This window comes from Mirounga leonina, unplaced genomic scaffold (assembly GCF_011800145.1).
Source record: "Mirounga leonina isolate KUSES-001 unplaced genomic scaffold, KU_Mleo_1.0 Mir_94, whole genome shotgun sequence".
Lineage (NCBI taxonomy): Eukaryota > Metazoa > Chordata > Mammalia > Carnivora > Phocidae > Mirounga > Mirounga leonina.
The window spans coordinates 43,870,971-43,896,402 of NW_023270855.1; the positions used below are offsets into that span (position 1 = coordinate 43,870,971).

Consider the following 25,432-nt stretch of genomic DNA (forward strand, 5'->3'; position numbering starts at 1 on the left):
GGCGAGTAAATGCTCAGGAAAGTGCTGGGGAAAGTTCGCGGGTCAGGTGAATTTTGTTAATTGTGTCACAAATGTGAATGTATCATAGTCGCATATAGTTTTAAAGGTAAGAACAGTGCAGTTAAAATTAAAATACAATGACATAAAAATAGTAGAAGATTACGAGTGGAGAATAAATTGAGCTTGAGCCCTGTTGCGTGGTTGAATCGCATCAGGAGCTGTAGGTGTGGTGCAGTGGTGAAGAGGAGTTTAAATGTAACCTAATGAATCTAAGCGCCAATGTCCATTATGCTCCCAACACTCCAGGAGGCTGGATGGGACGTGCAGGCTCTGAGAGCCCGGAGAGCTCACGTGCGTGGCATCGCGTCTTTAGGATGTTCTCTGACCTCCTTTGGCGGGTTCTTCCAGCGAAGTGCTTCTAGCCTTTTGAAGAGCTCAGTAGACTCGCTCTTTAATGACTTCTCATTGAGCTCTAAAGCTTTTCCCCGTGGCCGTAGAGCTTCTCTCCCGGGGCCACTTGTGTTTTGTTTTTCCTCCGCAGACTCAGGAGATGGCCTCCAGCTTTGACGTGAGCAGCCCCTTAAACAACGAGGCACAGGAGGGCTTTGACGAGATGCGGCTGGAGCTGGACCAGCTGGAGGTGCGGGAGAAGCGGCTGCAGGAGCAGATGCAGCAGCTGGACAGAGAGAACCAGGAGCTGAGGGCGGCTGTGAGCCTGCAGGGTGAGAAGCTGCAGACAGAGAGGGAGAGGGGCCGCGCCGCTGCTGAGGACAACGCCCGCCTCACTTGCATGGTGGCCGAGCTCCAGAAGCAGTGGGAGGTCACCCAGGCCACCCAGAACGCCGTGAAGGAGTTCCAGGAGTGCCTGCAGGCCCTGGAGCTGGGGGCAGCAGAGAAGGAGGACGATTACCACTCGGCCGTGCGGCGGCTAGAATCCATGCTGCAGCCCCTGGTGCAGGAGCTTGAGGCCGCACGGGACCTGCTGGGCGGGGAGGACCGGCATTCAGCTAATGTCCCAGCCCCGCCGGGTACGGCCGAGCAGAAGGCAGATGCGGCACCAGACACACGGGGGCAGCAAGAGCTCCTCCCCAGCGCCTCGGCCCTGGAGGTCCAGGAGCTGCGGGAGAAGCTTCGAGCCCTGGAAGGAGAGAGCACCAAGGCGCAGGAGCTCAACAGGCAGCAGAGTGGCCAGCTGGAGCAGCTGGCCAAGGAGCTGCAGCTGAAGGAGGAGGCCCGGGCCAGCCTGGAGCGCCTGCTGGAGGAGACGGCCCCGCTCCGGGAAGAGCTGGCTGGGAAGGGGCACGAGGCAGCCCAGCTCCGGCGGCAGCTACAGGAGTCCCTAGGCCACCTGAGCTCCCTGGAGCAGGAGTTGGCGGAGGTGAGGCAGGGGGAGCGGCAGCGGCGAGAGGAGAAGGAGCTGCTGCAGCAGGAGGCCAGGTTCCTGGCACGGCAGCCGCGGCTCCTCGAGGCCCAGCTGGCCCAGCTGAGCCGGCACGTGAGTGAGCTGCAGGAGCAGAAGCGGCAGCTCATCCGGGACAAAGACCACCTCAGCCAGAAGGTGGGGGCGCTGGAGCGGCTTGCCGGGCAGCCGGGCCCAGATCTGCCCACGGCAGGGGAGAAGCCCGAGGCCCAGGGCCCCCTAGGTTCCACCCTGCAACAGGTCTTCAAGAAGCCGGAGGAGGAGCAGAGAAGCCCCCAGGAGGGCCAGACAGGTGATAGCCAGATGCGAGGGAACGGTCAGGAGGAGAAGCTCCAGCAGGCCAACAGGGAGCTGGAGAAGGAGCTGCAGAATGTGCGGGAGCGCAACCAGCTCCTCGAGGGCAAGCTGCAGGCCCTGCAGGCTGATTACCAGGCCCTGCAGCAGCGGGAGGCAGCCATCCGGGGCTCCCTGGCCTCCCTGGAGGCTGAGCAGGCCAGCATCCGGCACATGGGGGACCAGATGGAGGCCAGCCTCCTGGCTGTGAGGAAGGCCAAGGAGACCATGAGGGCCCACATGGCTGAGAAGGAGGCCGCCCTGCGGAGCACGGAGGCCGAGCGTCAGCAGCTGCAGGAGGAGGTGGGGCTGTGCCGGCAGCTGGTAGAGGCCCGGGAGAGGGAGCTCGGGGCTCTTGAGCGCCAGTGCCGCCAGCAGACCCAGCTGATCGAGACCCTTACGGCAGAGAAAGGCCAGCAGGGACTCGGCGCACCTGAAGACCGTGCAGGCCGGGAGCCAGCAGCCCAGCCGGCCCTGGGGCAGGCCCAGGGGGAGACCCAGCAGGGGGAGGCTGGGCACCTGCCGGCCGAAGTGCTAGACCTTCAGGCCAAGCTCCAGGCAGCCCTGGGTGACCGGGAGAAGGTACAGGGCCAGCTGAGCGTGGCTGAGGCCGCTCTGAGGGAGCACAGGGCCCTGGTGCAGCAGCTGAAGGAGCAGAACGAAGCCCTCAAGAGGGCCCAGGGTCGGGAGCTGCTGCAGCTCTCAGAGCGGGAAGGGGCGCCGCGGGAGGAGAGGACTGAGGAGGAGGAGCGATCACGGGCCGAGAACCCACCAGTCCCAGAATGCAGCTCCCCGGAAGCCCAGCTGGAACAGGCCGAGCCGCAGGGGCAGATGCCCGGGGCTAGCGCAGCCACCGACGAGCCCGGCGTCCATGTCAGTGCGCAGCTGGCCGAGAAAAAGCAGACCGAGGAGGCCCTGGCCTGCGCCTTGCGGGAGCTCCGTGACGCCAAGGAGGCAGCCTCGAGGCAGCGAGAGGGCCTGGAAGAGCAAGTGGCAAGACTGCAGCAAGAGAGGGACAGCGTGCAGGAGAGGCTGAAGGTGGCCGAGGAGGCGGCCCACTCCTTGCCCGGCCTACAGGCCCAGCTGGCCCAGGCCAAGCAGCAGGCCCAGAGCCTCCAGGAGACTGCACACGAGGAGCTCAATGCCCTCAAGTTCCAGCTGAGCACCGAGATCATGGACCACCAGAGCCGACTGAAGGTAGTCCTCCCTCGCCTTGACCCCCCGGGCTGCGGTGGTCTCCTGCGGTGGGGCCCAATGGGTCCACGAGAGGATAGGATGTGCCTTCAGCCATGTGGCACGTGAGGACCCAAGAATGTACTGGGCGGCCGGGCAGACGCGACTGTCCTGCTCTCTAGGTCCCAGCACCCTTCCCCTCTCAGGGACACCTTAGGGGCACATGTCGGGGGCAAGGCCCTAGCCCAGAAGTCTAAACTCAACATGGTTGCAGACAGGTTTGGTTCATACAGAGTGGCTCTTTTACATCAGTAACCAACACTTAAAGAGCTGGATGTTTACAAATTCAGTTTGGGGGCTCCCTTTGAAATCTCAGGAGATCTTAAAGACTGTGCCCTCATTCCCAACCTGCAGAAGTCACCAGGAGCTGGGTAGTGGGTGCCCCCTTCAAAGGAGGTGTGCATCCTCTGGTGTTTTCCTTAACGCTCGTTTATGTACATGTCCAACCCCTCTGAGCCTGTGAGTTTGCCCTAGACCCTCTCCTAGCCTCTAGAACCTCTAGCCTGTGAGTCTCGTCTGTGGGTTTTCTGTCCCTTCGGGTGCCATCCCGATGGCAGGGGCTGTTGTGGAAACTGGCTCAGTGCGTTTCACAAAGCCTTTGGAGTAGACAGGCTTACGGGAACAGTGCTGACCATGAGCCTCGGTACTGCATAAAGGAAAAGGGTTAAGGGTGGCTGAGACCGAGGACACAAGCAGGATGGCCATGGGGCTTTGGTTTCCAGAGCTTACCACTTGCCCATTAGCACTGTGTTTTGTGCTCACCCCCAGACACACAACTATTGCATTTCTGCAGATGTGCCTCCAGTACCGTGTCCCCCATCTGTGCTGTTCCCTGTGGCTCATAGAGCGCTTGTGTCCTTGCCAAAACTAAATCCTAAGTGTGAGGACCAAGCTGAGTCTCTTAGTAAACTTGAAAGGATGTTGTCACCAGTGAAGCCCAAAGCTTATTGAGTTGGGTGAAAAAGAGAGAGGTAGCTTGTTTTTACCCATCTGGGGGAATGGGGCTGAGGGCGTCTCCATGCCAGGACCCCACTTTCACGAGCCCTCTCTCATCATCTCCAGACTGCCAGTGAAGAGTGCCGGAGCCTCAGGGACCAGCTTGAGGAGCGAGGCCGGCAGCTGCAGGCTGCCGAGGAGGCGGTGGAGAGGCTGCAGGTAGGCCCTGGGGAGCATGCTGGTCGGCAGCCTGGCTGCCTGGGCGGGGAAGACAGGCGTGCCCGACTCGGCCTGGTCATTCCCACCCCCAGGGTGCGGGCCTGTCGGGGAGAGGGGTCTGGTTTGGTTTCCACTGGACCCTTTAGAAGGGTCGTGTGCAAGATTCCCCATTTCTAAGCCAAAGCTCCCATCCATCCACCTCTGTAGACGTCTTGAGCTTGCATCGCAGCCCCTTCTGCCTCCCGGGCACCTGGCTGGAGCCACCAGATGTGTTTCTCAGCCAGCCGTGTGGACAGGACACGAGGTGTCCTTCTTAGCTGCCTCCGCGGGCATGCCTGAGTCGGTGGTCCTGTATCGAGGGGGCTCACGGGGGAGGGGGGGGTGCTGCAATCACCGTCTCCAGGGAACCCCGCTCCCTGCCACCCCACCTCCGCCCCCACCCCGAGATTTGATTCCCGCCGCCCCTCCTCCAACCTCCACCGCCAGCTGCAAGTAATACTTGACAGATAGGATTACAAACAGGAGGGGGTCACTCAAAGGCTCTCGGGCTCTTGAACTTAAAACAAAACCCTCTCCAGTTAGAAGTGACCTGGCCAGGTGGGGCGGAGAACCCACCAGTCCCTTTCTGGCCTGCGGCACAGGCTGTGGTCAGCTGAGTGTCTTCTCCCCGCTGTCCCATGCCAGGCCGCCCAGGCAGATCTGGGAGAGCAGCTGCACGGCACCAGCAAGCGTCTTTCCGAGAGCCAGGCCGCCATGCAGAAGAAGGATGAGGAGGGGGCTGCCCTGCGTGACAGCTTGGACAGGTTAGTGATGCACTTCCCGCCCACAGGGCCCCGGCCGCGGAAGCTTCAGGGAAGGGGGTGTTTGGTGCAGTCATTTAGAAACTCAGCCGCTCATAGCAGGTTAAAGAAGTCCTCTTGCAAGAAAAGCCACAGACTCGGAACGCACTTTGCCAGAAGCACGCCACAGGGGGCGGGCAGTCCGCCTCTCACCCCCCTGCAGGCAGTCGCTGAGCCTTTCTTGATGCCATTTTCCTCCATGCAGGGCACGCTTCTGCTTTGGAAGAGCTGACATGAAATAAAAGTTGGAATATAATAGTGGTAATGATAACAGCAAACACTTAAATAATGCCCCAAATGGGCCAGGTACTATTTTAAACACTGCATCTCTTTGTCCCTTTTTTCCTCCTAACTCCTTTGAGGAAATTATTACTTGTCCCCATTTTATAGACAAGGAGAGTGAGGCTCAGAGGAGTTAAGTTGCTTTCCCAGCATCTGACAGCACGTGGGTGGTGGTGGGAGGTGCGACCCAGGTCGCTTGACTCCAGAGTCTGTTTCCTCAACAATTACCCTGAAAAGCGCACAGATACTTCTGTGTCTGCTCTCGTGTTAGGGTCTTGGGGGGGGGGTGTGTGTTTCCCTGCTACGAGTTGTGACTCGAGCTCTTTCTGGTTTCCTTTATGAAATGAGAGGCCGCAGGGCTTGGGGGGGGGGGGGTGGTCTCACAGGCAAGTGCCCAGTGAAGGTGAGCGAGTGTGCCCAGCACCAGGCCGGCTGGTCTGCCTGCAGACATCATGCTGTCACCCTTCATCATAGTTGTCCTAACCTTGGAGTATGGCCCTGCTTGTGCAGCCCCAAGACTTCCCTGAGCCCCCTCATCTTCAGGCTGGGGGGCCACCTGGAGTTATGAGCGGGAGCCCACCCTTTGGTGAGGAGGCCAAGGCAGTCCTGCCAGGGATGCTGCCACCCAGTCACCTGTGTGCCGCCAGCAAAGACTGGCACACCAAATTGTCCCAAGCCTTTACCTTTTCTGCCCATCCCTCATTGCCTCCTACCACCCGGCTTCTAGGGTGGGTCCAGGCTCAGTGGGAGATCCAGAGCATGTTGGGTGTTCAGTAACCCAACATGCACATTTCTTCTCATCTGATTCTTCCTGAGTTCAAACGCTGTAGGGCTTTGGCTGCCCAGGTCGTATTCACGTGACGATATAAATAGCAAGAACCTCCTAAGTTGGTGGCATTTTTTTAAAAAATGCTACAACAGTACTTATTTGTAAGATCTCAGAGCTGTTGCTTTAGCTGTTCAGTGTTGCATAATCTGTCCTGGATTGGGTTTTACTTTATTCACTGTGTGTGTGCGTGTGCATGCACGTGCATGTGTACACCCATGAGATCATTTTGGTGGACAGTGTCTCGTAAACAACCTTCCGACAGCTTTATACTGGGTATGGGAAGGCTGGATTAGATACAGATTACTTAGTCTCTGCAGAGCCCTGTGTTTAATGGAGCTTTTATGAACACCCTGCTGGACCTTGGGGTTTGTCGAGCATTCCTGGAGCACCACTGCCCTTGGGGACAGGCAAGCTGCAAGTAGAGCGGGCAAGGGCAGGAGGACCGTGCTTCATTAGGCCAGCCCTCGGCCATAGACTGAGCCGAGGGAACAGAGCTCCTTAGGGCTCCGGGCTGTCGGTCAGCACCTGGCAGTGCACATCAAGTGCCCGCTGGGTAGCCCAGCACCGCGCCCTGTGCACAGAGCCCCAAAGACACGTGGGAGACAGGTCCTCGTCCGTGTGGTCGCCTCCAGAGAGATACGCCCGTGTTCTTTCTCTCCCAACTCCATTTTCCTCTTGCAAAGCCCCCATCACCAGTGCCCCGCACTCTTGGGCTTCCCCCATAACCTCAGCCCCTGCCCCAAAACCAAGTGGTGCAGAGTTCAACTCACCTGGGGTGCTCCTCCTGCTCTCCCAGAATACCCATTGTATTTGGCGTGGGGGGGTGGTGTGTGAAGAGTTTGGGGTGTGAGGGGAGTTTTGAAGGCCGGGGGGATGCACAACTTGTGAGTGGGTAGTGCCGAGGGGCACCCCCACTGTGAGAGGGAAAAGGCTCAGACGGCAGCAGGATCCCTCGTTAGAGGCCCGAGTTAGCCCAGAGGCACAGGGGATGTTGGAAGCAGTGGCTAATCAGTAAGCTTCCCACTTCTCCACCAGGACCCGGAAGGAACTTGAAAAAGCCATGGCAAAGATCCAAGAGTATTACAACAGACTCTGCCAGGAGGTGACAAACCGGGAGAAGAATGACCAGAAGATGCTCGCGGACCTGGATGACCTGACTAGAACCAAGCAGTACCTGGAGGAACGACTGATTGAGCTGCTCAGGTGAGAGTCGGCACCAGCAACTGGCTGGGGGCCTCCTCTGAGCTGGGGTTTCTCTTTAAAGAAATGCAGCTACTCTTGGAAGGCCTCTCAAGGGAAATGGGCCCGTGTCTGCTTGCGTTATGTTGTGGAGGCCCTCCCCCACACAGATGGGGTCCTCCCAGGCCCTTGGCAGCCTTGAAGAGTAGATTTCTCTGCTCCCAGTAGTGGTCAGCTGGGTTTGTGTTGTCATAGTGCTGGGGCATTATTTTCTTTTCTTTTTCTTTTTTTTTTTTAAGATTTTATTTATTTATTTGAGAGAGAGAATGAGAGAGAGCACATGAGAGGGGGAGGGTCAGAGGGAGAAGCAGACTCCCCGCTGAGCAGGGAGCCCGATGCGGGACTCGATCCTGGGACTCCCGGATCATGACCTGAGCCGAAGGCAGTCGCTTAACCAACTGAGCCACCCAGGCACCCGGGGCATTATTTTCAAAATCTCTGTGTGTTTAGCCACAAGTATGACAGTAAGTGATGTCTCGTGTCTTTGGGAAGCTCTCCAGTCCCTTGTCCCTCTTTCGTGAGCCCCTTTCCCCTTCTTCTCCATCCTGCTTTCCCCCAATACCAGACCTCCCCAACTCCAGCACCCGCAGGTAGCAGACAGCCAACGTAAGTGTGTGAGCGGGGCCAGGAGGGCACTCAGAAACTGGAGGACACACGTGCTCTGTTCCTGACCCTTGTCGCCACACAGGTGAAGGGCCCAACTTCCCAGATCGCCTTACTTCCAATGAGAATATCTCTAACGAGGCTCTAGATCAGGTCCATACATTGCAGGGTGGTATGTTAGATCTCTCTTACTTAGCCTGTGATTTGGCCACCATCTCTCTAACTTGTTTTTTTCTTTGCAATGCACTTTTGGGGAAGCTAGGTCATGCATCTGATCGAGTTTCCCACAGCCTGGATTTGGCTGATTACATCCCCATGGTGCCATTTAACATGTTCTTCCAGCCTTCATATGTCCTGTGAATTGTTAGTTGAAACCACAGCAGTGGTTCTCCCCCTAACTGCACATTAGAATCACTAGTGATATGATACCCATGTCCAGAGCCTGCCCAGACCAACCCAGTTGGAACTTACCGGAGTAGGGTCCGGGCATCCGTGAGCCAGAGTGGAGAACCACTGCCCTACTAAAGGCTTCCTCAGACCCAGGCTCAAAATTTTCTCAAGAACGCTTCAGAGAATTGGTTTATAGTTTGGGTCTTTCTTTCAAGAGCCACATAGGATCTGATGCGCCCATTCTCTGCAATGTAGGCAGCCATGGATAAGCAGTGCCTGAAGCTACTAATTCATTTGGGGTTGCAAACTGGTGGTATTTGGAAGTGTAAAACCTCTGCCCACATCATGTCATCAATTCGCAGACTTGGAACTCAGGGCATTTATGACCTCTGAACTCAGACATCTTCCTGAGGTGTGGGATGGAAAAGCCCTGGTCCTGACAGCTTCCCACATTCCAGGGTGTGGGTGCCTGGCCTCCTGGGGACAGAGGGATGAAGGGCTGGGAACCAGCTGGGAGGACGATGCTGGTCCAGGGCGTGAGTCGTCCTGCTTCCTGACAACTTAAAGCATCCTTGAAGAGCCAATCAATTCCTGGCTTTTGTCCTGGCTTTCGAAGATTTATTTAAGAGAAAGAGAGCAGGGAGGAGGGGCCAAGGGGGGAAGGAGAGGAAGAGGGCAAGGATCCCAAGCAGACTCTGTGCTGAGGTCAGAGCCCAACTCAGGGCTCGGTCTCACAACCCATGAGATCATGACCTGAGCCGAAACCAGGAGTCAGATGCTCAACCAGCTGAGCCACCCACGCGCCCCTGTCTTGGCTTTCGTATTTAAGGGGAGAGGTCTGTGGATTTGGAGTCTCTGGCTGGTGATGGTGTCAGTTTCTCGTAGGACTTGGTGGATCTGGTGCTGGTCTTTGGGACTGAGGTGCTGCTGGGGCTACAGTAACCTTAGGATGGTGGCTGGGGCTCCATCTCAGAAAGAACAAAACCTTCCCAAGTCAGAAGCCATAAGCCTCGAAAATGACCATGAGCAACAAATACAGAAGCCTCTGCGCCCATCGGCGCTGGGGCGTTGGGCATGTTCTGACGCTGCCAGAGCTTTCTGAAAAGCCTCCCTCTTCCTTCATTCTTGCTTCCTGGAGCATGTACTGTCTCTCTGAGGGGCAGGGGAGATTAACATCCCATCAGACTCTCCGGCGCAGAAATCTTTGGTCTTCTCCAATGATCGCTTGTTGCTTTAACAAAGCATAAACACGTAAAGGTCCCTGAACACGTTTAAGTTTTCTGTGGGCAGTACCTTCATGGTCCTCGGGCTCACAGCACTCAGGCTGTCATGTAACTGTGACAGCCTGTTACAGCTTCCACCCCAGGCGACCATGTGCACTGTCGTGTGGACACCTAGCAGTGTGTGGCCCTTGTGGGCGTACATACATCATGGGCGTACTCTGCCTTCACACGCATGCCATCAGCTGAGTCTAGGGCTGATGCCGGGGACGGACGAGGCCTAGAGTGGGGCTGTTTCCAAGAAAAGTAAGTTTTCCTTCCATGTCTAGGGAAATTTGGAATCAGGCTTTGAAAATGAATCGGAGATCATCCTATTGTTTTCTCGCATTCTCCTCTTTTTCTAATGTGGCTCTGTCTCAGGGACAAGGATGCTCTCTGGCAGAAGTCAGATGCCCTGGAATTCCAACAGAAGCTCAGTGCTGAGGAGAGGTGGCTCGGGGACCCGGAGGCGAGCCACTGTCACGACTGCAAGCGAGAGTTCAGCTGGATGGTGCGGCGACACCACTGCAGGTCAGCGGGTGGGAGCCAGCACTGGAGCGAAGGTGCTGAACCGGGCTGTCTGTCTGGGAAGAGCACATTGTCACTTGGTCCTAAGGGGGCCAGGCGAGGGGGTGTATTAGGCAGGGTCCTAGCAGGACGTGCAGGGATCCCTGAAGGAGAAGAGGGTTTGATACAGGGGTATGGGCAGAGTCAAGGGGACCCACAGGGCTGTGGAGCACCCAGAGACCAGCAACCCTTGGCCTCCCTCAGCCCGGAGGGACCAGAGGGGAAGCGGCATTACTGAAGCCGAGAGAGAGCGGGGGCGGAGGCTTGGCTGGGGGAACGTGGACTCTCCTAGGGCCCAAAGAAGGGTAGGCAAAATAAATCTCGCTTGGGGCCAAGGCAGATGGAATATCCTCAGCACAGGCCCAGGTGGGTCTCTGGTCCCTTAGAGCCTCAGCCCCTGAGGCATGGAATGTATCCCTGTGTTGTTGGGGCAGAGAAGGTGGACTCAGCCACATACTTTATCCCCCTGCCTCCCAGGACCTTGGGAAATAAAACCTTTTCTCCCAGTGGAGAAAATCTTACAGATTGACCATAAGGCCACACTCCTCAGAGGGGGCAGAGCCAAGTCTGAAGAGAGCCACGTGGCATCTAGAGCCCAGTGCAGATCCCAAGACTCACGGTGCATCACCCTCACGGCCCGTGCTTGTTTCACCCCAGGGTCTGTGGCCGCGTCTTCTGTTACTATTGCTGCAACAACTACGTCCTGAAGCGCAGCGGCAAGAAGGAGCGCTGCTGCCGAGCCTGCTTCCAGAAGTTCAGCGATGGCCCTGCATCGCCTGACAGCGCCAGCTCTGGCACCAGCCAGGGGGAGCCCAGCCCTGCACTGTCGCCAGCCCACGCTGGGCCCCAGGCTGCCAGAGGCCAAGGTCAGGCTCCTGCTCCTGCCCTCTGTCTTCTTAGGTGCCACCCCCCCACCCACCCCCCCACCACTACCCCAGTGTGGCTAGTTAGCTGTAATAGGCTGAATTCAAGGTTTTCTAAACTTAGGCATTAAAGAGGTGCTAAAAGTGTATTGCACCAATTTGAGACTTTCTTTTTTGTGTAATTAGGCTTGAAAGAGAATTGAAAAGGGAATACCTTTCTCCTGGTATGATTCAGTGTTATTTAATGTGAGGTCTGTGTACCTCTTAACTTACATGCTATCAGTGGAATGTACCCCACACCTTGGGAAATACCGTCTCCAGAGCCTCAGCCCCGATACCTAACCCTTCTACCAGAGTAAACAAAGGCCAAAAGTTGTGTGTGGAAATGACCACATCCTTCACCTTCTCCCTGTGGCTCACATTGTCTCTCAGTGACCAAGGAGGATGTATTCTCCTCATCCTTTCACTCTGCTCAGTTAGAGGAAGTGGGATCTGGTTCCTGCTCTTCCTGCTCCAAGCCCAGTCCTGCAATACAGGCCATGCTGTCCTCTCATGGACCAGACTGTGGATGTAGAATACCAGGGAGGCAGAGCTGAGATGGCAGGTCTTGTCTTTGCTCAAGCATCACCACCTTCTGCAGCCCGTCCCTATGAACTCTTCCTTGGCCTCTGCCTGGATGCAGTTCAGCCAGCCTTCAGAGATACCGTTAGTTCCACTTTTGTTTGACTGGATCATCAAGGAAGTTGTCAGGCCCTATTATTTATATTTGGTACAAAGAACTGCTCAGGGATGGTGGAATGTACTGGGCATAGCATTCCCGTATCTTCTTCAAACGCATTTAAAATTCTTTTTTTAATTCTTAAGTTTTGAGAGTCTTTTATATATTCGGGATAGAAGTTATTTATCACATACGTGTTTTACAAATACCTTTTTCCCAACCAAAAACCTCTTTTCACTTTCTTTCAAAGAGCAAAAATTGTTCTTTAAAATGCAGAAGGTTTTAGTTTTGATGAAGTCCATTCCATTTTTTTCCCTTATGGATCAACTTTTTTTCTTTTCTTTTGGTTTCCTAATCTATCTTTGCTTAACCCAAAGACACAAAGATCTTCTCCTGTTTTCTTCTAAAAATTATATAGTTTAGGTCTATGATCCATTTTTAGTTAAATTTTTGTATATACTACAGGCTATGCATAGAGATTCATTTTTTTGCATATGGTTGTCCAGTTGTTCCAACATCATTGGTTGAAAGTCTGTTCTTTTCTCATAGAATTGCCTTTGCACCTTTGTCAAAAATCAGTTGGGTCTGTGTCTGGAATTTCTGTCCTATTCCATTTATCCATGTGCCTTTTCTCTCATCAATACCACACTGTTGAGATCACCATGGTTTTCTAATGAGTCTTTAAATCAGGTAGAGCAGGTCATCTAATTTTGTTCTTTATCAAAGTGTTGGCTATTCTAGGCTTTTTTGCTTATCCATATAAACTTTAGAATTATCTTGTCAATTTCTATAAGAAATCCTGGTGAAATTTTGATTGGGATCACATTGAGTCTCTAGATCAAGTTGGGGAGAATTGACATGTTAACAAAATTGAGTCTTCCAATCCATGAACATGGTATAGCTCTCCATTTAAGTCTTCTTTGATTTCTCTCCTGATGCTCATTGTCCCTTCCTTCCTTGTCCTTCCTTCCTTCCCTCTGTCAGCCTCAGAAGGCAGGTTCAGAAGCATGGCTGGGCATATGGAAAGAAACCAGTCCTTGGTCCTGTTTTTCAGCCTGTGTCTCCAGCCCTCCATTATGCAGACCTCAGACAAGAGGAAGGATATTCCATCTAAAGCACGGCCTGTACCAGTAGCCCTGTGGCGGGGCCAGCTGGAAACTTGTAGCTCGCATGAACTGTTCTTGGTAAACCGTCCAGGAATCTCCCCTGCCCTGACTGGCAGGTGTTACAGCAAAGACAGAGGGTGGCACTGTGCCAGAGTACTGAGGTCACTTGTTTTGATTTCTGACATTTCCTGTCCCCTTGTCTGTCTGCATTTCTTTCTGTCTTTCCTTCTCTCTGCCTTTCTTTCACCTCAGGCCTACCATCACATTTTTCGTGACATAGGCAAGAGAGTACTTGCAGGTGGGTGACCGGCACAGGAGTGTCCACACAGCCTCCTTCCCCCTGAGTGGCCTGCAAAGTCAGACACCAGGCCCCTGGTCAGAAGCACAGTGGTTGCTGCCACCTTGAGCAGAGGGAGGTTCTTTCCCATCCGCCAGTGGATGGAGGTGAAAATGCAGGTCAGACAGAATCTTGCGTTCAAAAAGGCATGAATGTCGTATCTGTGTCTTAGGGAGCAAGACTCAGCAGCACAGAAGTGTGTTTACTCTTTTTTTAGGTTCCTGCCTGATAAGGATTTGACGGGGTGTTTTTTCTTCTTATAAATAAGAGGCCTCAGAGAATATGTAAGAACTTGAAATCTCTTTAAGGCCCAACTGAGGAACCACCAAGAGAAATCTTGTAGGTTGTGTGTGCAGTTTTACCTGTAGTCCCCGCTGCTTTCTGGAATGTCCTGGCAGCCATTTCTCTCGCACCCAGACAGAACAGCTGTAGGTCGAGCGGGCCCTGAGGGTGTGTCTTGGTGGCCCATCCCGCCCAGCGGCAGCCCCTCACTTCCCGGAGCGCCCTCCCTATCCTGCGCATCACTGTGTGTGTCTCTTCTCTCCCCATCTGCCTCCGTGGCCCGGGTGTAGACGCCGACTGCAGGCCGCCAGACGATGCCGTGTTTGACATCATCACAGATGAGGAGCTGTGCCAGATCCAGGAGTCAGGCTCCTCCTTGCCTGAAACACCCACTGAAACTGACTCCCTCGACCCGAACTTGCCCGAACAGTGAGTAGACATTGCCTTCATTTCCTGCGTGCTCCCCCGAGTGCTGGGCCCTTGTGCCTTCTGAGTAAAGGACCAGGAAAGTGAGACTTTGGAAGCAGGATCGCCCGACTGTGTTTAAGGCAAAGTGCCTCAGAACAGTGCTTGGGACCGTTCTGGAGACTGGAAGGCCAAGGTCAGGGTGTTGGCAGGGTGGACTTCTCTTGGTGCCTCTCTCCTCGGCTCACAGAGGGCCGCCCACTCTCTGCCTCTTCACACCCTCGCCCGGCTGTGTGTGCGTGCCCCGGCGTCTCTGTGTCCTGACAGTCCTTTCGTCCTTACCCTCCGCTGGCCCACTCATCTGTTTTCCAACAAGGTTTGTGAGGAATGAAATGACCACACAAAGTGCCACCACATTGGAACGTCGAGTCGACTTTGTTCCCCGGGGACCTGTAGGGACAGGCCACGCCCCTCCCCCCACCCTGCCCCCCACAGCAGCCTTGCTCAGCGTCTCTCAGCCCCTGGTGTTCGGGCCTAAATGCAGTTTCTATAGCAAAGCACCCGCTGTTCAAAAGCCAAGAAAGAATTTACCCACTTTCCCTCCAGTTGGGCAGTTCCGTGATACTCCTGCCAACACCCACATTGAGATCTCTGTCCCTCTCTTCCTGCCCAGAATTCAGGAGGGCTGGGATTAATCAGCAGGGTATCTGCTGTGTGGGAGGAGATATATTTAATCCTCATGAAGCTCTCAGGGCAGGAGAGTTTAGGCTTAAGTGTATCCCTCCACTCTCCCCTGTTCTCTGACGAGAGGGTGACTGAACTCCCATGTTGTGGCCTCACGGAGAGCGCCAACACGATCACCCAGCCCGTCAGGCCCTGTGCACTGTTGCTTCCTCAGCTTTGGACCTTGCCTTTTCCTTCCTGGAACCCCCTGCCTCCCCTTCTGAATCGCCCCCTGACCGCACAGCCTGCAGTGTTCTCCTGAGGGCCTGCTCTGTTCCAGCAGCACCGAGCCAGTCTGCCACCATCACCTGGCCACCGTACTCCCTGCCGGGTGGGTAGGTGGTGAGGGGAGTAGGGCTGGAGCCTCAGTGACCCCCTGCAGCTCGCTCTCTCCCTCACCCCTCACCTTCCCCTGTCCCAGTAAGAACAAAAACAGAAGGCACTCTGACCGCTGACAAATATCTGTGTTTTGGTCCTGGGAAATCAGGAAGTGTTCCAGGGAAAGGAAACTGCCAGCATGCTGGCCTGCAGCCTCCAGGGTGGATCCGGGCCTGGTGGATGGGAGCCCGCAGTCCCTGCACTCCGTCTGTTGGGGGAGGAGCCCGCCGTCACAGTCAGCTAAGGGCCTGCGCCCTCACACACCATCTTTGCGCGTTAGAGAAGACTCTAGTAGCTCTCTCGTACGTTCTTTTTCTTCCTGAGTTTAAGACCAATCCGAAACACCAGGACTCAGAAAACGTGAGCTGTCTGGAGCCCTGGATTTGTGTAAGACTCCCTGACAGGAAACTTTGAGAAAGAAATGAGCAAGTCCAAAGTGAGAAGTGAGCCAGAAGGGATTAAGCGCCATGTGTGTCCAGATCCCTGAAGGAAAGAAGGCTGCTTGGCAGCAGTGTTGAAAGCACCTCTGTCAGGCCCCTTCCCTGCGCCGGTCACTTCTACATGTGGCCTTGCTCAGTCCCTGCCCAACCCTTCCAGGCATAGGAGCTAAAGCTGCGGAAGCCTCCAGGGGCCAGAGAAGCCGCTCCCGGTCACGTGGCTCTAAGTGTCAGCGCTAGGCTTTGAGCCCAGAGCCCCTCCCTCCATCCACAGGCTGTAGGTTCGTTCTGAAGAGTTCAGCTCTCTTCTCTGGGTCCCACCTCCCCATTTGCACATCAGAAGCCTGCCCACCCTCCCCTGCCCCGTGTCCACTCCTCCCCACATGGACACATTCTTAGGCTAATGAAGTTGTCTGCCTCGCCCCTCCTGGTACAGGGAACGGACAGGGAGAGGTCCCCACACCCTTGAGCAACCGCCCACCGGCCCACCCGACGTGGTTCAGAGCTAGGATAGTGGCAAGAAACAGAAGCACAGCCCCTTCACCTGGGGAGAAAAGATGGCATTCTTCAGAGCCCTCCAGACATGCCTGTTCGCACCTGCTCCCCACACTCATCCAGGCCCACCCTGAGCCTTCTCCATGGGCCAAGTGTCCGTCTGTGCTCAGGACTGAGGTGGCAGGCAGAGACAGAAAGAAAGCTCTCGTCAGCCAGTAGCAGGGCTGGGCCTTGGGTCCCTTGGCCTCTGCTCAGCTTCCACCCAGGCCTGGCCTCCCCTTCTGGTTACCAGACAAACAGACCGTATGACGTCAAGCGCTGAGCCCAGGGCCTGGCGCCTGGGAAGCCTTCCATGGAGGCGCATTGTGTCTGTGATGCTCCGCATGCATTGTGGTGTCAGGGGCTGAGCTGTGCCCTGTACCTTGTCTCTAGTACCCCAGTCCTTCTCCAAGGAAGACCGCTCAGATGCCCAGTGATACTGAGCCAAACTCGTAGAGACTGTCCCTGCGCCTCCGAGCCCCTTTGCCAGTAATTGCTTCATGACTGGCCCTTCGTGGTCACAGTGCTTTGTGGGGGCTATGGTGGGTTTGTCACCAGCCAGGAGATGTGATGCCTGCATCTCAGAAACAACACGAGAACAGGATATGGTAAGGATGGTTAAGGTTAGAAAGCCGCCTTGTGCTTGGGGTAACCCACCATCTCCCCCTTGATGACTCCAGAGCTGGCGGGTACCTTGAGTCCATCAGCTGCAGGAACCCTCCGTTGGCCAGCAGAGAGAGAGGCTGCTCCCTGGAGGCCTAGCCCTCGCTCTGCTGTGTGAGCTTCGGCAGGTATTCATCTCTTTGAACTAGTTTCCTCACCTGAAAAACGGGGATGATAGTGCTAGGCCTCCCACCGAACGGTGTTGGGAGTTACCCCAGACCATGGAGGCCCAGGCCGCCGGAACAGGCGCTGCCTGGAGGGGCCCTTGGTGGAGAAGGTCAGAGCGAGCACCCCCTCCACTCCTGGGCCCCGTGCTCCCTGCCCCTTCCCCTCCCCGCCACTCACAGGGGCAGCTTCAGCCCTTTCTTCCTACAGCACCTGTGCCTCGTCCCGAATGCCTACTGAAGTCACCTGGGCTTCTGGCCCCCAGGCAGCCCCTGGAATAGGGGTCCCCCTGTGCTCACCACGTCTCAGACAGTGTGGCCGTCCAGGGCCTCAAACCGCTCCCCCCCCACCTGTACCCCATCATGTGCTGGTGTGTATGAGCAGAGTCAGGGGGAGGAGCCCAGGAGGGTTGAGGCTGGGAACTTGCCCTTATGGGGCTGTTATGTGGACAGAACAAAATCAAGACGTAACAGCACTCTGTAACCTCCGTGCGCTGCGCCCGCCTCTGTTGGCAGCGATGCTGTATACGCAGGGGAGGGCTTGGGAAAATATCTACTCTCGGGTGTAGCAGATAAGGGCCCAGAGATGCAGGGGCGATGAGTGACTGAGGATACAGAGAAGATAAAGGAGGAGTCCATGGCTGTGCCGTCCGGAGCTTTCCTAAGCTGTAGAAGGAGGGGCACAGCATTTCTGCAGGGAGCCTGGAGAGAAGGCGTGTAACACAGGCCTGGGCCGGGACATGGCCTGATGGGTGCCCGGTCTTGTTTGGCTCAGCCTGGTAGCCACCTGGTTAGGGGGAAGCCAGCGATCCCCGCAGCTGCCCCTCTGTTGCCGTGGCCAGGCAGCCCCCAGCTTGGCCCTCCTAGTGCACTGTCCAGGCCTCAGGAGCAGTCCTGGAGGGAGGGTGTGGTGTGCTGTGGGTGCTGAACCGGCCTTGGGGAGGCTGAGTGGCTTGCCCAAGGATGCACAGAGTTGGAGCAGCCACTGAGCTGGCGTCTGAGTGACCTCAGAGCCCTGCTGTGCCTGTCACACCGCACCACTTCCCTCGTGGGAACGTGTAGCGGTCCCGCAGGGCCCCTGGCTCCCTGCCTCCTCACATCCTCCTTTCCGGGTAGGGCCTCTCTGTCTCGTTCTGTGGAAGCCAGGGGCTGGTGGCCCCGCTGTCAGAAGTGCTGACCCTCAAGGTGAACTCACAAAGGAGGGTGACAGAAACTCCCACTTTGAGGCCAGTTTTTTTTTTCCTGTTTTTTTGTGTGTGTGTTTTTGTTTGTTTTGTATTTGAAGCCAATTTATTTATTTATTTATTTTAATTTATTTTTTTAAATTTCAGCAGGGCCACACTACTTCTATTTTTTTTTTTTTAAGATTTTATTTATTTGAGAGAGAGAGAATGAGAGACAGAGAGCATGAGAGGGAGGAGGGTCAGAGGGAGAAGCAGACCCCCTGCCGAGCAGGGAGCCCGATGTGGGACTCGATCCCGGGACTCCAGGATCACGACCTGAGCCGAAGGCAGTCGCTTAACCAACTGAGCCACCCAGGCACCCTTTTTTTTTTTTTTTTAAAGATTTTATTTATTTATTTGACAGAGACAGACACAGTGAGAGAGGGAACACGAGCAGGGGGAGTGGGAGAGGGAGAAGCAGGCTTCCCGCGGAGCAGGGAGCCCGATGCGGGACTCGATCCCGGGACTCCAGGATCATGACCTGCGCCGAAGGCAGTCGCTTAACCGACTGAGCCACCCAGGCACCCTGAAGCCAATTTAAAGACGATGAAAGTCAGCCTTGTCACCACAGAAAGGGCAGATTTTGTTGAGCGAGGAAGCTCTGGGTCCACGTGGCCTGGCTACCCTGGAAGCAGCTGCTCTCGTGGGTGCATTTAGGCACGAGCGGGAGACAGTAGGGAGGCTCATGTGGGCCTGCGCAGCTGGACCAGAGTGTAGGGGACGTGCCACACAGCCCTGGAGGCACGAAGCACACGCTCCGCGCCTTGCCAGCTCACAAAGGACGACCCGCGGCCTCTGTGTGTCGCTGGTTCTCGTGCTGCTGTTGCCACCCTTGCACCCCCCCCCCCCCCCCCAATGCACACTGTGCTGAGTGTATTTTGTACACATCATCTCAAGCCCTCCCCTCGCCAGCCCCCAGAGGCGGTCCTGTTATGGCCCACGTTTCACCAAAACAAAAGAGGTTAAAGAGATTACCGACTGGTCTAGCCAACGAGTGAGAGCCAAGCCAGGATTCCACTCCGGTCAGTCCGGACCCCAGAGCCACACTGCTAAGCCGGGTCCGGCCCACCGCCCTGTGCGCTCCCTTTCACTGCTGGCGATCGGTTCTCTCCGTTTTGGTGAGTGGTTTTGTAAAGCATGAGCCAAAAAGGCAACTTTACCTACTGAGCAGATTGCTAGGATCTAATAAACATACTCAAGTGCCTGACATTTAGAATTGCCTCATCCTGTGACCATTTTGAGGAGGTTATACAAATGTACTTCACAGTTTGGTCAGGAGGTTGAAAGCCACAGTGAAGGAGTGATCACTGGTATATTCCATTTCCTTGACAGAGCAGTGCCCTGAAAGGTTGCAATTTTAACTTGCTTCCTATGCTCCGAGCCTGTAAGTAATCACTTTTCCGTATATTCCAGGCATACCACAGTAAAGTAGAAGGTGCCTGGGACGCCTGGGTGGCTCAGTTGGTTAAGCGACTGCCTTCGGCTCAGGGCATGATCCTGGAGTCCCGGGACCAAGTCCCGCATCGGGCTCCCTGCTCAGCGGGGAGTCTGCTTCTCCCACTGACCCTCCCCCCTCTCATGCTGTCTCTGTCTCATTCTTTCTCTCTCAAATAAATAAAATCTTTAAAAAAAATAATAAAGTAGAATGTGCCAAAGGATAAACATAGTTTAGAGACTTTAAAAAGGTTTTATTTCTTCGTCATGAAAATCATATGCTGTTTGATACAGGCGTGATTGTATTCTATATACACTGATACATGATTTATATGTGCGTGCGTGTATCAGGCATTGGACAATTTAGTTTTTAAATGAGCAAACCCACCAAAGAATACATTTCAGAAATGCCGCTTAGATTCACGATTGTCTGAAATGCTGCTCTGCACATTTTCCTAACATTCTATGGACCCCTGGAATCCTCAGCTGACTAATTTGTTTGGGCCCATTCATGTTCCCTGGTGTTCCTCCTTCCAGGATTAATCAGAGAGAACATAAGCATCTCTCTATATAAAGGCCCAGCCCCCAGGTGAGGCAAAGCCTGTTCTCATTTCTGTCAGGTGCCTGGTGATTGAGGTCCCAGCCATGTGGCCCAGGACTCACTTTCATGGCTGTTCTAATCTCCCTGCTTCCCAGTGACCAGAGGAGTCTTCTGAACTGGGGAGCCTGGAGTATCACCTGCCCTCAGCAGCTGTGTGGCCAGGCTCCCCTCTTCAGCGTTTAGTCCCAGTCCTCAGGAAGGAGAACCTAAGGTCTTAAGGGTCACACATCATTCCCTGGGAGCTAGCGTTCTTGGGGCTAGAGGAAGGAAAGCCCTTCCGGTTCTTAGAGCTTCCCCCCCCCCCACACTGAGCTTTAGGCCTGGGGGTTCAAGAGGAGAGCAGAATGTGTTCATGCCTGAGAAGCAGCGTCCCACACCAACCACAGGGTTGGGTGACTTCTCCATGAGAAAGCGCAAGCCATAAACAAAGCCTCCCTCATCGCATCCAGAGCACACAGCCGTACTCCTGCAAGCTCCCGAGCAGCTCTCCAAGCCCAGGCAGGGCCTACAGCTGGAACATGCTGGTGGCCTCCACGTTGTGACAGGCAGAACAGGTCTTGGAAGCATCCTCGGAAGACTTCCATTGAGTCGAGACCCCCAGGTAAGGGAGGCAGCCAGTGTCCTTCATGAGTTTCCAGAAGTTCCTCCGGAACTTCAAGCCAACAAAGGCATAGAGCACAGGATTAAGGCAGGCCCGCAGGTAGGCAATGGCCTCTGTAACAATGACAGCATAGTGGAAGCTGGTCATGGTGGCGTACTCCCAGCTCGTGCTGTGGATGAGCTTCACAAGGTTGAAGGGCGTCTGGGTCAGCAGGAACACAGCCACCACCAGGAAGATGATCTTCAGAGACTTGTGCTTCTGGAAGCCTCGGGCGTGAAGCAGGGTCTTGATGATGACGGAGTAGCACACCATCATGGTGAGCAGTGGCAGGAAGAACCCCAGTGTCATCTGGGTAGCAAGAACTACAGTGGAAATCTCCTCATTGTGATAACCACAGACAAGCCTGTCGAGATAATGGACGTTGCCGTAGATGATCTGTGGCAGGGAAACCAGCAGGGAGATCACCCAGATGAGCAAGCAGATGGCCTTGCCCCAGGCCATCCGCCTGGCCTGCTGGTTGTAGGCCTTGGTGGCCCGAACCACTGCAGTGAAGCGGTCCATGGTGATGCAGGTGAGAATGAGCATGGACGTGTAGAAGTTCAGAGTGTAGATGCCCAGCAGGGTTTTACACACGACCTTGCCAAAGACCCACTCGTGGATGCTTGCGTAGGCCCAGAAGGGCAGAGTGCAGACAAACACCAGGTCAGCCAAGGGCAGATTCATCAGGAACACATCTGTCAGGCTCTTCAGCTTCTGGTAGGAGATGTATACGACCAGCACCAGCGAGTTACCCAGCAGGCCACAGATGAACACCACCAGGTACACGGAGGGCAGAAAGAACTTGCGGAACTCTAGGAAGCGTTTATGCCCCTGGCTGCCGTCACTGGAAGTGTTGAAGAACCCGAGGTCGACATACTCGTTCTCCTCCATGGCGCACATTCTTGTGAACGTCTGGGAGGCAAACACAGGAATTATAGTCGGTGCCGAGGGGGACACCTCCTGTTCTCCTACAATCCTGTTGCCCCACTTTTAGGGGGCAGATAGTTATCTCCTGAACCCACCTACGTTCTGCTCAGTGACCACGCAGTCCAGTGTAATGGGAGACAGACAGTGCTGAGGGGTGATTGCTCAGACAGGACGAGGGGCCCTTAATTAGCCCTAAAATCCCTTTTTTTTTTTTTAAAGATTTTCTTATTTATGAGAGCACGTGCACAAGCAGGGGGGAGGGGCAGAGGGAGAGGGAGAAGCAGGCTCCCTGCTGAGCAGGGGGCCCGATGTGGGGCTCAATCCCAGGACCCTGAGATCATCACCTGAATCGAAGGCAGACGCTTAACCGACCGAGCCACCCAGGTGCCCCAGTTAGTCCTGAAATCCCAAGGCTCTCACCCACCTGGGAGACAACACGTAACTGACCCCACGCACAGTCCAGAAAATCCTGTGCCGACTGGTCTTGAAAGCAAAGGTCCCCATGTGGTAAAGTGGGGGGTGGTGCCTTTCTGGAAGTATAGAACTGCTTTGTAGCGGGCAGGCCTGCCTTTGTCTGCCCATCCTGTGCCTCATTTTCTATTAAATTAGACCCCTGCTCTTTGTGGAAGCTAAGGCGAGTATCCCCCATTGAGGAGACTTCTGGAGACCAGAAGGGGTTTGGGGGATGACCAGGACTTCTCTGCCTGGGTAGACAGTCTATCCTGTCTTTCCTTGCCCTTCACTGCCTAGATCTGGATGCGAGAGAAACCAGGCACAGAAAGCACCAGGCTGGCCAGCACCGTGGCGGAGCCGGCCGCGGCCAGGGAATCGGGCAGCTCTCCTCAGAGCCCGGCCCAGCCTGCCCCTTCGTGCCTGGCACGCCCCGTTCCACCACCAGAGCCTGGTTTCTGGAAGACTTCCTCATCTTCGGGAATCTTTTAAAAGGAGCACTTCCCCAGAAGGGAGCGTTACTTTAGCTTGTGTGACTGGCAGCTTAGGCCCAAGGGGTCTCCTTTTTAAAAATGGAAGATGTGGCCGAAATGGGACGCCAGATGGGTGGGCTACTGCAGCGGGGCCAGGGGCCAGCCTTGCAGCGAGGCTTGTAGCAACAACCAAAGAGCTGCCTTTCCTGCCTGGGGCTCCCAGCCTTTCAAGGCCGTCCCTTCCCTCTGCCCCGTGACCGTGCCAAGGAGCACAGACAGGACATGAGGGTGAGGTACTGTGGCGTGGGAGCAGGGGCGGCTTTGGCGGGGTGCCCGTCCACTGACCTGCGGAGAACTCAGCACACACTGGCCCATTTCTGGCGACCCAGGGCCATATCCTGCTAATACCTTAAGAAGTCTCAAGAAAAACAGGCATTTGGTTTAGCAAAGTCAGAATGTCAACTGGCCATTCAGGGATCTGTCCACGGAGAGAGCATGTGTCCTTTCTAATCTACTCAAAGACTTCTTGTCCTGTCTGGAGATGGTATCAGTCCTGGCACTGCCCCCTCGGTCCTCGTGGGGACAGGGCACACTTTCTCTCCAAGGAAGGACCTCACGTCTGGGATGAGACTACTCAGTGAAAGGTCCCTGCTCTGAGACCACGAAATGTGAGGTGTGGAAGGGTGATAGGCCAGCCGCAGTCCTCAGGCCCCACCAGCGGGCTGCTGGGTTAAGTCAGTCAGAGGAGGGTGTGTATGTGGTACTGCTTCATGCGGACACAAAAACATTTGCTTCATCACTTAGACCATGAAACAAGTGGCTTTGCTTTCCTGGAGAGTACTACCAAGTCTCCATTATTAACCGCCTGACTCTGGCCTGTTTATAAGAAATCCTGTTACAGCTGCTGCAGATGCCACACTGGGCCCGTACGGATTCATTTGTAATCAGGTATGTCATGCTAACAGATTGGGGCCGCACAGTTCTGTGCAGAGAGAGTACCGAAAATTAGTTTCCCTCTGGGGCGCCTGGGTGGCGCAGTCGGCTAAGTATCTGGCTCTTGGTTTTGGCTCAGGTTGCGATCTCAGGGTTGTGAGTCTGAGCCCCATATCAGGCTCCCTGCTCAGTGTGGAGTCTGCTTGGGATTCTCTCTCCCTCTCCCTCTGCCCTTCCTCCCTGCTCGTGTTGTCACTGTCACTATCTCTAAAATAAGTGGATAAGTGTTTAAAAAAAAAAATTAGTTTCCCTTCTAGAAATGTTAAAATCACTCCTGTCTTTATCTTTTTTAGCCAAAGTCCTATGTTGATTGATTGCAGTTTTTTAAAAAAGTAATATATTCAACTTTGGAAGCAGTGTAAATGTCTGATCATAAGTAAAGTAGCAAACTGCAATTCAGATATAAAATAGAACATAACTCAAATGTTTAGGAAGTGCTTTAAATGATTCTGGAGAATGTACTACCTCGAAACGACCCCCAGCAGTGGAAGCACAAAGTAAATGTGCACAATTAGCTTTGACTGTTACTGTCACAATGAGTACATGACCAAAAGGATGTAAAATTGATCATGATTCTTAACTTTCTTTGATCATAAACCCTTTTGAGAGTCTCCTAAAGCCACAGACATTTTCCTCAGAAGTAATGTGCATACCTGCCTGCATTTCTGAGGGCTTGTGAGCCCTTTGAGTCCCTCTGCCACGTATTCTGTGGACCCTTGTTTAAGAATCCACGATGATGGCACACCTGGGTGGCTCAGACTCTTGGTTTCGGCTCAGGTCATGATCTCAGAGTCCTGAGATCAAGCCCCACGTGGGGCTCTGCTGGGTGTGGGGAGCTTATGATTCTCTCTCTCCCTCTCTCTCTGCCCGTACCCCCCCAAATTAAAAAAAAAAAAAGAATCCACGATGAGCTATGTGATTTTGATATATATATATATTTACATATTTTAAAGTAGGTTCCACGTCCAACATGGGACTTGAACTCACGACCCTGAGATCAAGAGTCGAATGTTCTACCAACTGAGCCAGCCAGCCACCCCAATTTTGACTATATTTTTTAAAACATAAAAAAAACCTGCCCAGAATTTATCAACAGTTTGCCTCTAGCTGTGGAATTCAAGATGACTTATTTCCCTTCTCCCTTTATGTTTTTCTACCTTTTCCGAAGTTTTTGCATTGGTATATTGACTTACATGGGGAGAAGAAACAAGACAACTATCTGAGAGCCTGTGTTCTAAATTATAATGCAAAAGAAACAAAAACCAAGAATGAGAGATTATTCAGCGGACAGATGTGGCCAGTGGCTAGACTCTCCCATCTCCCTGGGACGGCACTACCAATACCATCAGCTTACGAGCACTTGCCCTCTGCCCAGAACCGTGTTAAGTCACTTCACAGTTCTCAGGTCGTGGGGCAGAGGCAGAATTCGAACCGAGAGCAGCCGAGCTCTAAAGCCTGGGCATTTTACCCCACACTGCACCGCAGGCAGGGATCAGAGGACCCCAGCAGCCTGAGATTAGTACTTGCCTTTGAACTCTATAAACAAGAAGACAAATGACTCACCAGCGGAGAGGCTCTCAGTTTGTCCCAGAAATGAGCTTGTTCGAAGCAGCAAGGTCTGCCTCTGTCTCTGTGTGATGTGGCCGTGTTTCCGTTGACTGTCTTCTGAGCGCCCTTGGTTGGTGATCATAAGAGACCCAGCCCTACCCACCCCTGCCTTGTGCATCAGAATCCACATGACCAGCCTGCACCCGTGTAATTTGGGGGTGAGAGGAAGCGGTGGCTCTCATCTCCTGCACTCCCTGCTGGCTGGCCATGGACATAATCACCGGCGAGGACCTCAGAGGGTTTTTATTTGTAAACAAAGGGGAGCAAGAAGTAGGTCTGGCTCAGGCAGCCCACTGAAGACGACGGCATTTGTACCATTTCCTT

At 54.5% G+C, this 25,432-nt stretch overlaps 2 protein-coding genes across 3 annotated transcripts in view; one reads left to right on the forward strand and one right to left on the reverse strand.

Moving 5' to 3' along the window:
- Positions 1 to 25,432, forward strand: part of FYCO1 (FYVE and coiled-coil domain autophagy adaptor 1) — a 73,331-nt gene that overhangs the window by 25,761 nt on the left and 22,138 nt on the right. For both annotated transcript variants that reach the window (XM_034997821.1, XM_034997822.1), the window contains exons 8-14: positions 542 to 2,950; positions 4,049 to 4,141; positions 4,826 to 4,944; positions 7,127 to 7,294; positions 9,964 to 10,113; positions 10,807 to 11,015; positions 13,746 to 13,884. In XM_034997821.1, coding sequence (XP_034853712.1) covers positions 542 to 2,950; positions 4,049 to 4,141; positions 4,826 to 4,944; positions 7,127 to 7,294; positions 9,964 to 10,113; positions 10,807 to 11,015; positions 13,746 to 13,884 — 3,287 coding nt within the window. The remainder of the gene's footprint in view (positions 1 to 541; positions 2,951 to 4,048; positions 4,142 to 4,825; positions 4,945 to 7,126; positions 7,295 to 9,963; positions 10,114 to 10,806; positions 11,016 to 13,745; positions 13,885 to 25,432) is intronic.
- Positions 20,523 to 21,548, reverse strand: CXCR6 (C-X-C motif chemokine receptor 6). Its single transcript, XM_034997823.1, has one exon. It carries the CDS (start codon positions 21,546 to 21,548, stop codon positions 20,523 to 20,525), a length of 1,026 nt encoding a protein of 341 aa, XP_034853714.1.